Source organism: Belonocnema kinseyi, chromosome 6 (assembly GCF_010883055.1).
Source record: "Belonocnema kinseyi isolate 2016_QV_RU_SX_M_011 chromosome 6, B_treatae_v1, whole genome shotgun sequence".
Lineage (NCBI taxonomy): Eukaryota > Metazoa > Arthropoda > Insecta > Hymenoptera > Cynipidae > Belonocnema > Belonocnema kinseyi.
This window is the reverse complement of record NC_046662.1, coordinates 63,820,002-63,832,728: the sequence shown is the minus strand read 5'-3', so window position 1 is coordinate 63,832,728 and position 12,727 is coordinate 63,820,002. Positions and strand designations below refer to the sequence as shown.

Here is a 12,727-nt window from a genome sequence, read left to right as displayed (position 1 = left end):
CTTTAAAGTTCTACCATTTTTTGAATATTTAAACATAGAAGCTTATTTTGTAATAGCAATTATGTACACATATTAATTTTAAATGATCTCATTACAATGCTCTTAAAATTTGTCATCCTAGGTTCAAAAAGGACCATTTTTTGACTACAAAGCATATAAATTCCTGTAGACTCTTGTAGTAGTAGTTTTACTTTTTTGTAAGTTCTTGTTGGAAATTAAACGTAAAATAAAATAAAAGAAGATGCAAGAAATAATTTATAGTAATTTATTGTATTTATTTTTATATTCTTTTAATTTCTTTGTAAAAATTTGTTCACAAGGGTAGGAGAAATTTCAATGTAATAAAATGTTGCATGACTGAAATTGTTGCGTGATATGTGATTTATTATAATAGCAAAAGTACTTGGTAAAAGTGTAATATATATTTTTTAATTGTAGATTTTCGGAGAAACATATATGTTTCACATCCTACAAAAATTGATAGTAAAGTGCAAGTCATAAGTTTGATGAGGATTCTAAAAGTATTACTTGTAAAAATTCATGTTGTGTTATTGTTTCAATGACTTTGATCAATTCTTTCTCAATTATTCCATTTTCATATGCATTCGAAAAGTTTTTTTTTTGACCTAGGACGACAAATATTGAAAAAATTGCAGACATAATTTTAAATGACCTACATGTAATTAAAAATTATGTCTTTATGTAGATTTATATGTCATTTATTGTCATATAGGGATGTCCAATACCAATCGTTTACTATATATTTTACATATAAAGACCATGAATAAATGACAGATAAATTTATATGAAGATATAGTTTTAAATAAAATATATTTCATTTAAAATGATGGCTTTGCAATATTTTCAATATTTGTTGTCCTAGGCCGAGAAAAAAGAAACTTTTCGACTGCATATAAAAATTGAATATGTAATTGAGAAAGGATTAATCAAGGTCATTCCCAAGTGCAAATTGCCGGAGCTGAATACGCGGCCCAGTGTTGGTCCAATTTTGGCAGCCAAAGGTCGGCTAAAGTTATTGGGCCAATATCGGCATTTTAATCGGCCCAATGTTGAGCCAGTGCTGGCAGCCTATATTGGCTATTTATATTTGCCGATCCTCCACCGATGCTTGGCCCAGTATCGGCACGTTATTGCGCCAAGTATCACTTTTAGTACGGGGAACCATGTTTTACGAGGATCAGCCAAAGTCTGGCCCAGTGACGGGACATTACTGGGCCAAGTGTCACTTTTACCACAGCAAACCATGTTTTATTTAAATCGGCCCAATTTTGAGCTAGTATTGGCAGCCTATATTGGCTATTTATATTTGCCGATTCTCCACCGATGCTTCACCCAGAATCGCCCAAGTGCGAATTGCCGGAGCTGAATACACGGCCCAGTGTTGGTCTAATTTTGGCAGCTAAAGGTCGGCTAAAGTTATTGGGCCAAAATCGGCATTTTAATCGGCCCAGTGTTGAGCCAGCGCTGGCAGCCTATATTGGATATTTATATTTGCCGATCCTCCACCGATGCTTGGCACCGTATCGGCACTTTGTTGCGCCAAGTATCACTTTTAGTACAGGGAACCATGTTTCACGAGGATCAGCCAAAGTCTGGCCCAGTGACGGCACATTACTGGGCCAAGTGTCACTTTTACCACGGCAAATCATGTTTTATTTAAATCGGCCCGATGTTGAGCCAGTGCTGGCAGCCTATATTGGCTATTTATATTTGCCGATTCTCTACCGATGCTTGACCCAGAATCGTCACTTTGTTTCGCCAAGTCTCAGTTTTATCACCTAATAAATAAATCTTAAACGAAAGTTAAAAAACAATTATTGAAAAATTGTCAAAGTTCACAATGAAATTTGTTAAGTTCTGTCAATAAAAATTTTTAATGTTTATGAAAAATTACATTTCCTGTAATTGCAAAAAGTTGTAAAGCAGGCTACAACGGAAAAAAAAAGAAATATTACGCGAAGAAAAATTGTAATCGATTTAAATTATTTCCCAAGTGCGAAGTCACATACGGCCCAATATTGACTCATAGTCGGCCAAAATATTGCCGATGCTCGGCTGCCATTATCTCGCCAGTGACGGAATGACAACTATGGCCTCCACTTGGCAGCCAAGGTTTGGATGCCATTGCCGGCCCAACACTGGTTACCAGTATTGGACCAAACCTGGCTGCTATCGTTGTGCCATTGCCAGATTGATAACTATTGGCTTGACTTGGCTGCCATTGTCGGCCCAACACTGTCTACGGTCTAAGGATATAACAGAAAAGATATTTAAATAATAAATTTAAATTGATTGCAAGTACTTTGAATATAAATATTAATGGTACTGTTTAGACTGAATACATATATTACATTTTGAATATTATATTACAAATAAAATTTCTAACGCTAGTGGGTATCGAACCTACATCTATATACTTAAATCTATCGCCTAGCAGTCGGGCGTGCTAACCACTCCGCTAAACTGACAAGTTGAAACTCTGTGAAAAAGCCATCTTCATAAGCTGCAGTTCAAAAAAGTTAAAGAACCAAATTTTAAGCTCTCTTTTTCTAAATGTTTATTATTATGTGACGTTGTGTAAATGTAAAATACACGAAATGTTAACAGGAATATCAATACACTAATTTTTAAATAAATAATTTAAATCGATTACAATTTTTCTTCGCGTAATATTTCATTTTTTCCGGTGTAGCCTGCTTTACAACTTTTTGCAATTGCAGGAAATGTAATTTTTATAAACATTAACAATTTTTAATGACAGAACTTATTAAATTTTATCGTGAACTTTGACAATTTTTCAATAATTTTTTTTATTTTTGGTATAAGATTTGTTTATTAGGTGCTAAAACTAAGATTTGGTGAAACAAAGCACCGATTCTGGGTCAAGCATCAGTGGAGAATCGGGAAATATAAATAGACAATATAGGCTGCCAGCACTGGCTCATCACTGGGCCGATTAAAATGTCGATATTGGCCCAATAACTTTAGCCAACCTTTGGCTGCCAAAATAGGATCAACGCTGGGCCGTGTATTCTGCTCCGGCAATTCGTACTTGGGTTATTCAAAAATTATTGTATTGATATTCCTGTTAACATTTCGGCGCATAATAATAAATAATTAGAAAAAAGAGCTTAAAATTTATTTCTTTAACTTTTCTGAACAGCAGCTTATGAGGATGACTTTTTCACAGAGTTTCAACTTGTTGGTTTAGCGGAGTGGTTAGCACTCCCGACTGCCAGACAATAGATTTAGGTATATACATGTAGGTTCGATACCCCCGTAGTGTTAGAAATGTTATTTGTAATATAATGTTCAAAATGAAATATATGTATTCAATCTAAACATGACCGTTGATACTTATATTCAAAGTACTCGCAATCAATTAATGTTTATTTGTTAGATATACTTTTTGTCATATCCTTAGACCGTAGTTAGTGTTGGGCCGACAATGGTAGCCAAGCCCTGGCTGCCAAGTCAAGGCCATAGTTATTAATCCGGCAATGGCGCGACGATGGCAGCCAGGTTTGGTCCAATACTGGTACCCAGTGTTGGGCCGACAATGGCAGCCAAGCCCTGGCTGCCAAGTCAAGGCCATAGTTATCAATCCGGCAATGGCGCGACGATGGCAGCCAGGTTTGGTCCAATACTGGTACCCAGTGTTGGGCCGACAATGACAGCCAAACCTTGGCTGCCAAGTGCAGGCCATAGTTATCATTCCGTCATTGACGCGATAATGGCAGCCGAGCTTCGGCTATATTTTTGCCGACTATGGGCCAATGTTGGGCCGTATGTGACTTCGCACTTGGGTTGAAATTAAAAGATTTGAACTCTTAAAGATAAGTTTTTTTATTTAAAGTTATAAAAAGTGAACTGAAAAGTAAAAAACTCAAAGTGGAATGCTTTTGAATTTTAAACTTTTAAAATTGAAATTTTGCTTATTTGAAGCCATTATGCTGAATTTTGTTATTCTTCGCTTTTTATGCATTGTACAGTTCATTTGGAAATTATAGCATGAATTTTTGTTTACATTGAAAAGTGTTAAAAAATTTCATTTAACGCGCTAACAATATAGAGTTTTGGAAATCAAAAGTTTTTGAGTTTTAATCTAAATCGACTTAGGATTCAAAATATTGCGAACATTGTCCGGAAAGAATTTAAAAATACGTATACAGAAAAGAATATGCAAAAAATAATCTATAGTAATTTATTATATTTATTTGTAGATTCCTCTAAAAGTGCTTTTAATTTTTTGTTCTGTTTTGTAAAAATTTGTTCACCAGGGTAGGTAAAATTTAAATTTAAAAAAAATGTTGCTTGACTGAAATTAATGCTTGATATGTGATTTATGATCACAGCAAAATTAGTTGGTAAAAGTGTAATTTTTTTAATTGTAGATTCTTGTAGAAACATATAGTTACATATCCTACAAAAATTGACAGCAAAGTGCAAGTCGTAATGTTCATGAGAATTATAAAAATATTACTCGTAAAAATGTACTCTATGCTGTTGTTTAAATTTATACATTTCTGATATAAACTATCAGTATTTATTACATAATTTTTTGTACAAATTTTCAATATTTAAACTTTTGTGAAATCTTGTATTTTCTTACAATATTTTTTAAGGGAGCGTTCACATATAAAGTTAGGCTTTATTTCCAGCTTTTTTAGCCCCCTCCCCCCGTACCCCTGATCACGCTCAGTTACAAATTACCGAGACTCCATCTATAATATTACGTCACGTTCTTTCGATCCACCCCTTCACATTTGTTAAAATAATTATAAAATACTTTTTGGAATCTTCTCAAATATGGGAATCAAATGTTACATGAACATAATCAAAAATATGAACCTGATTATTAACACTTTTTTATTCTTCTCAAATAACATACCAAACAGCTAGGATATACGAGTATATGGACTTAATACTTTTCAGATTGTCAATTAAAAACAAGAAAACCCTCCATGACATCATGCGCAGAATGACTCGTCCCCCCAATGATATGAATTGTCACGCCTGAACGGTTTCTAATTGTCCACAATAATTTACGTAAAATAAACAGTTTATTATGACATAAAACACCAAAAATAAAAAATGTAAAATCGTGTAAATTTTTGCAATATCTTGTAGATTTTTACGACAAAGTCAAAAAAAATTGTTAATCAAAAGTCATACAGTTTTTTGAATTTAAGGAACTTATACTTTGTTTTTAATTTTTATTATTTTTCTACGCGGAAATAAAGAGAAAAAATTACCTATTTGTATTTGATAATATTTTTTGTTAAATTAAAAAAATTTTGTTGACAAAAAACTAAATTTTTTAACAAAAAATTACCTAGTTGTAGAAATGTTGTGCTTTCTTGTAAAAATTTGTTCCACCTGGGATGACAAAGAATATTAAAAAGAATGTTTGAAAACTCTTAATTGTTACTTCAATATTTACAATCTTCAGCTGAAAAACCTCGATATAAATTTTTATCACATACAGTATAGATTATACGTATGTATAATGTAACATAAATAGCTTGAAACGCTATCGCTAACTGAAAAATAATCATTCCCAATCCACGAATTCTGTAAGGAATGGACGATGTTTTGAAATTTTAAATGCCCTTCCCCTCCCCCTTCTTACATAAGATTTTATTTTTTCTACTCTATATATCAACTATATAATAATTATTTTCACTGTAAACGAGATTTAAAAAAAATCTAAGGCATTTTAACAGATTTGAAAGATATTCAGGTCGGGCGGCCGCCCGACTTGTTGTTAATAAGGTGGGGGTCTTGACGATTAAGTATTAGTTGTAAATAAATATAACTGGAGTGTCAAAAAGAAAAAAAAATGAGTCAATTATGTTAGGCAAGAAAGTAAAATAAATTAGAACGTTCGCAAATCTAACTTATGCGTAAAAATAAGTTTATATTTGCTAACAGGCCAGTTTATGAATATTACTGATAATATTAATTAATACGCATTGCGAAAAGTGTGTACATAGTTCTACAATAAATATATTTATAAGTTTGTGATAAGGACAACCACGGGATTTCACTGAGAGCGGGTGCCATGCGACAAAAAAAATGGACTCGCTCCCTCGAGCTACAGAAACAATTGTCGAGATTGTGAAATTCTAGTATGTGCGGCACTTCTCATTTTGGACAATTGACCGTATATATATATATAATACACTTGTGCCAACGCTTTTTCCAATCATCGAAGCACTTCTGATCATCATTTTGTGGTATAGCCTTGAGTTCTTTCAGCGATGCAGTTTTTCTCTCCTCAATCGTTGAAAAACGATGTTCTTTCATGGGTCTCTTCAGTTTTGGGAAAAGAAAAAAGTCACTGGGGGCCAAATCTGGTGAATATGGAGGCTGAGGCATGACTGTGGTGCTGTTTTTGGTCGGATCTTTTGATCAAAATTAAGTAGTTTTGGAACAAATTTCGCTGACATACGTCTCATGCCCAAAACGTCCAAAAAGATAGCATGGCAGGAGCCAACCGATATGCCAACATCTTCAGCAACTTCTCAGATGGTAATTCGGCGATTTTTCAACACCATTTCTTCCACTGCTTGAACGTTTTCATCTGTTGTTGACGTGCTAGGATGTCCAGAGCGAGGTTCGTCTTCGACATCCTCTCGGTCTTCTTGGAACAGCTTGTACCGCTTATACACATTTTTCTTACTCAGAGTAGACTCACCGTATGCAACTGTCAACATTTCAAGAGTTTTACAGAACTGGATTCCATTTTTTAAACAAAATTTAATGCAAACTCTTTGCTCCATTTTTTTCCAAAGAAGAAAATCGCCAAACACACCAAACCCTTCTAACCTTTTACACATCTGCCAGAAAAACAACACGAGCTACATAATCAAAACTGTGAACATATGACCGTGACGAGTGCACCAACACAATAAAACAAAAATTTTCAATTTTCGTGGGCTACGTACATTCAAGTTTAAAATTTTTTGTTTTGTTGTGTTGGTACACTCGTCACGATGATATGTTCACAGTTTTGACTATATACTTCGTGTTGTTTTTCTGGCAGAGGCGTAAAAGTTTAGAAGGGTTTGGTGTGCTCGGCGATTTTCTTCTTTCGAAAAAAGTGGAGCAAAGAGCTTGAATTAAATTTTGTGTCAAAAATGGAATCCAGTGCTCTAAAACTCTTGAAATGTTGACAGTTGCATACGGTGAGTCTACTATGAGTAAGAAAAATATGTATAAGTGGTACAAGCTGTTCCAAGAAGGCCGAGAGGATGTCGAAGACGAACGTCAAGTTCGGTCAAATGTGAAGGTTTTGCTCACTGTCTTCTTTGATTACCGTGGCGTAGTGCATCAGGAATTCTTACCACAAGGTCGTACGGTCAATAAGGAGTATTACATTCAAGTTATGCGCTGTTTGCGAGAGGTGATACGCAAAAAACGTCCGGAACTTTGGAAAAACAATTCGTGGCTTTTGCATCACGATAATGTACCTGCTCATTCATCGTTGCTTGTGAAAGATTTTCTGACCAAAAACAGCACCACAGTCATGCCTCAGCCACCATATTCACCAGATTTGGCCCCCAGTGACTTTTTTTTCCCAAAACTGAAGAGACCCATGAAAGGACATCGATTTTCAACGATTGAGGAGATAGAAAATGCATCGCTGAAAGAACTCAAGGCTATACCACAACATGATTATCAGAAGTGCTTCGATGATTGGAAAAAGCGTTGGCACAAGTGTATTATATCTGAGGGGGATTACTTTGAAGGGGACAACATAAATATTGAGGAGTAAATGAATATTTTTTGAGAAAACCATAAAGTCACCTTATTTTTTGAACACACCTCGTACGTCTCATACGCCACGTCTTAGAACCGTCAGATGTGTGGCCAATAGGCACGACTAAATCACAACGACAGACCACCGAAACCCTCATGTGCCTTGATGGCTTTAAGGTTTCGAACCAGGGATAGTTTCGAACCTCCAAAGGCACTGATTAAAAAGTAAATTACTTGAAATTAATATTTTGGGTACAGGCGTTGCAGGTCTTTTTTCCTTCTCTTTGGAAATAAAGTTCTTGACGAATGTCGACCCAAGCCGGGAATTCGATCACGAATATAGTTCGCTTCTCAAAGGCTTGGAGACGGATGGCAGGCCTCGAGTGTGCAATGGAGACTTTATCATCTCTCCCTATCAAATGCCGTTGAGTTTGCTCATTTATCTTTTTTTCGCTGAGACATGCTAAATTGAATTTTTTGTTTCATCAATATTTTGACACTGCTTTAACCGATTAACATTTCAAAGCTACCTTTAACCGTTTTGTGAACAGCTTTATAAATTGCAAAGCAGGTCCTAAAATTCTTAAGAGTACAATACAACTTGTCTAAGAACGCTATTTTTAAGTTTAAATAAAGAAATACTTCATAAAAATTCGACGTTTGATACCGTATCTTCACTGAACTTTGGGCAGCCATATTGAATTTTCCTCGAAAAATTTTGAAAATAAAACCTTAGATTCTGAAAGAGCAGGTCTTTTTACAGAAGAAAACATTAACCTATCATTTATTTTCAAACATTTTCAGTGTTTCCTTATCAAAATTCGATCGACTGTATGATGTCCGCGTGGTCATTAATGAGTTAAAGTATTGATAAAACAAAAAATTCAATTATCATATCTCAGCGAAAAAAAAAATTTGAGCAAACTCAACGCCATTTGACAAAAATCGTTTGGAAATACTATAACATGTTTCTGATATAAAAACTGACCAATTATTTGTATACCTGTGTTATTTATAAATAAATATTAAATTTTAAATTATTATAAACAAATCTAAGAAATATTTTCAATAAATAAAAATGATATTTTAATTCCAAGATCTACCCTAACTATAGCAATTAATCAGTTCTACGCGATGTCTCAAAATTACATTTTTTTCGATCATCGAGAATTTCCTTTGACATCGTACGCACAATATAATAGACTGTTAATACATGTTTTTTTATTTATTTGACAATAACAAAAATTATTATAATTTTATAAAATTATATTTATTATTCTGATACACTAATTAAATAATATATCCAGCTGATTTTTGACAATGCAGTGTCAGTAGAGCTAATGATCAACTTTCCCGTTATCGGAAATTTTTTCTCAGCCAGAACATTTTTATCCCTTCTGTCTGTATTGAAATTCACTACTATGTTTGTACTCTGCAACGAAATCAATTATTGAAAAATGTCGAGTTTAGAATTTTTAATTTTTTCTAAGGGGCCGTGCATTAATTACGTAGTCTTTTGTGTGTGTGTGTGGGGTGGGGCAATTTTTCTATATTGTTTACATGGGGATGAGGGGGTGGGTAATTTCTCATGTAAGACATTTTCACGTTTTTTGAATCACTAAGAACCGACCGAAAATACAAATATTTAGTTGAAAGACGAATTACTTTGCAAATTATTAATTTTTAAAAAGGAAGATACATCATGTTAATTCAAAATTCATTTAAGTGTTCGAAAATTTCTTGTTCTCTTCAGTTTGTCAATTTAAATATTTCATTTTTGGTACAAAACTCATCTTTATTAGTTTAAAATTCCACTATTTGCTTGAAAATTCGTTTTTTTGTGTGTAGAAAGTTAATTCTCCTGGCTCAAAATTCAAGTATTTGAAATTTTATATATTCGGTTGAAAATTCGTCTTTTATAAAAGAAATGTAATCCTTTTGGTTGAAAATGCAAGGTCCTTATAAAAAATTAATTTGTTTTTTTGTTTTAACTATTTGTTTGGAAATGGATGTATTTTGATAAAAATTCAACTTTTTCTGTAGAGCAAAATTCTTCTCGGTTGAAAATTTAACTGCTTGGTTGATAATTTTTGTATTTTCTTCAGATTATGTTTATTTTAGAAAATAAATTTTTTTGTTTAAAAATGCAACTGTTTGCTTGAAAGTGAAACTGTTTTTGGTTTGAAATAAAAATATTTACCCTTGAAATGTTAAATATTACATTTCCCATTGAAAAGTCATCTTTTTAGGTTGAAAATTCAACTGCTTTATGGAAAACTCTTTTTGTTGGTTAAAAATTAAGTTTTGAACTGAAAATTTAACAATATTTTTTTGAATCACTTTTTTATTGAAAATTAACTTTTTTCTTGATAAATAATATTTTCGGATTAAAAATGCAACTATTTTGTAAAAAACTCGCCTTTTTGATAGAAGATTCAGCTTTTTTCTGGTTGAAAATTAATTTCTTGTGATAAAACTTGAATGAATCTTTATGGTTGAAAATTAAATAATTCAGTTAAAAATTTATTTATTTTGTTAAAAATTCGTCTCTTTGGTGGAAGAAAAAATCTTATTCGTCAAAAATTTAAAGATGATGTATTTGGTTGAAAATTCGTCTTTTTGCTATAAAATAAATCTTCTTGGTAGAAAATTGAACTATTTCTTAATATTAATTTATTTGGTTAAAAATGCACCTTTTTGCTATAAAATCAATTTTCTTCGTTAAAAAATCAACTATTTGGTTTGGAAGGCGATGCATTTTGTTGAAAATTCGTAATTTTGGTTAAAAATAAACAGTTTAAATTTTAACTGTTTTGTAGAAAGTTCCTTTTTGGCTTTAAAATTTAAAACTTTGGATTAAATTTTTTATTGATAGATGAAAATTTGTTTCTTTCATTTCAAAATTAATTTCTTTTTGTTTTTAGAAATAAAAATCTTTCCTGCTGTAGTTTATACTCGGTGCCTAATATTATGCTTTAAAAATAATTAATTTTACCTTTTTTGATTCAATCGTCTCTGAAAGAGTATTTATTGAAAAGCCAGAAGGAGAATCCAAGAAAAATTCAAAGGTTTTTGTTTTCAAGAAAACATTTTTGAATTCTATAGAGCATGACTGATTAGTCCTGACAAAAAAAGGGCCCTGAGGCTTTGGACGAAAGCAAGTGCCAATAATTGGAAATCTGAAACGGAGCAAAATTAATTTTTATTAGAGTTAAGCAAATGAAGTTGTTTAAAATTAAATTTTGTACGAGAATTCTCGCATTTTTCTCACATAAATTCCCCAGCGTTGTTAGACGAAATGATTAAAGTTGCTGTCACATTTTCAATATCACATGGCTCGTACTTCACTTCCAATATTTCACTGTTCTGAGCTTGTACCATAATCGATTTTGCACAAGTGAAGGAAGGATTTTCCAACTAAAAAGTAATATTACACAAAATCTCACTACTACTACATTATTTTAAATTAAAATTTAATTTTAAATCTGGGGAAAGTCAGCCAATTTTGTTAGTCAGGGAAAGTCAGCTTTGAAAAAATTGCAAATTTCAGTAAAAAATAATTTAAGTAACTGTCAAGAATAAGCAGGGCTATCACACAGTCACTTTTGGTCATTTTTTCTCAGATTATATTTCAATCACCCTTTAATGATAAAGTCACTTATAGTCACTTTATAAATTGAAAATACAACTTCCGTCACTTTCTTTTTAATCAATTAATCTATGGGTTAACAACTACTGAATTTAAGTCTATAACTACTTTTCAATTCTTTAAAATTTCTTTGGAAATATTTAAGGGTATTTTCCAAATTTTTAAGAAATTTTAATAGGTTTCAATAATTTGTAGGGATTTCAAAGGAATTTAGAGGATTAAAAATATTTCAGGGTAATTTGAAGGATTTCAAGGCATTTTCAAGATATTAAAAAATTATCAATGATTTTTCAAGGATATGAATGATTTGAAAGGATTTTACAGAATTCTTATAAGTCGTGAAAGAATTTCAGGAGATACGAAACAATTTTATGGTACCTTTAAGGTTTTATGGTGTTTTAAAAGATCCCAAAATATTTTAAGGATTTCTTAAGGATTTCATCAAATATTATTAACTTTCACGGGATTTTGCATTATTTTAATGGATTTTAAAGAATTTATTGAAAAGAATTGAAGGATTTCAAAGTATTTACAATATTTCAAAGTATTTGCAAAGATTTCAGGATATTCTAAGAGAGTCTAAGGAATCCTTTATTTATTTTAATAATTTTAAAAGATTTCAAAGAATTTTAAAGATTTTAGAATATTTATAAATAAATTGTCGGCCTTGTTTATATATATTTTAAAATAAAATCGTAAATTGTACCTTCACTGTAAATTCATTGTTTTTCCTGCTCAAATTACTAACGGTCACAGGGAAAATTGAAAATCTCCCCAAAGTGGCTATTACACGAATTAATTCTTCAGGTGGTGCTGTTTTTGCTGTAAGCCGTAATTCATAAGAAGAAATACCTAATTCTGTGCAACTCACTTCTAGTCGTGTTACTTCTTCAGATGGCAAGAGAGGATTATATTCGATTTTGACTTTTTCCTAAAAAGTTTAAAAAGTTTAAAAAGTATCCAAAAGTAACGATACATTTTTTAAATATAATTTTGGGCTGTTTAAAAACTACGCCATACATCCAGTGATATATGGGGAGGCGGTAATATATTTTGTGAGAATTTGTGGTGGGGGGGGGGGGGGGGGGGGGGGGTGTTAACGCAAAATGTGAGATGATGAATGTGAAATATAAATGTGAATATAATTTTGTTAAGGATTTAGAAATGAATAATAAGTGATTTTATTGGACAATTAAACCACGTAAATATATATTTCACACTCCTTCTTCTATTCCCATATCTTCTCCCCATTTTTGATTGAAAATTAATCCCTATCGGTTAAAAATTCAACTA

The 12,727-nt window shown here is 32.2% G+C and overlaps 1 protein-coding gene across 1 annotated transcript in view; it reads right to left on the bottom strand.

Moving 5' to 3' along the window:
- Positions 1–2,044: 2,044 nt before the first annotated feature.
- Positions 2,045–12,727, bottom strand: part of LOC117175423 (hydrocephalus-inducing protein homolog) — a 195,245-nt gene continuing 184,562 nt past the window's right edge. The window contains exons 71-75 of the mRNA XM_033365130.1: positions 12,141–12,365; positions 11,057–11,202; positions 10,781–10,964; positions 9,071–9,217; positions 2,045–2,236 (exon numbers count right to left, since the gene is read on the bottom strand). Coding sequence (XP_033221021.1) covers positions 2,045–2,236; positions 9,071–9,217; positions 10,781–10,964; positions 11,057–11,202; positions 12,141–12,365 — 894 coding nt within the window. The remainder of the gene's footprint in view (positions 2,237–9,070; positions 9,218–10,780; positions 10,965–11,056; positions 11,203–12,140; positions 12,366–12,727) is intronic.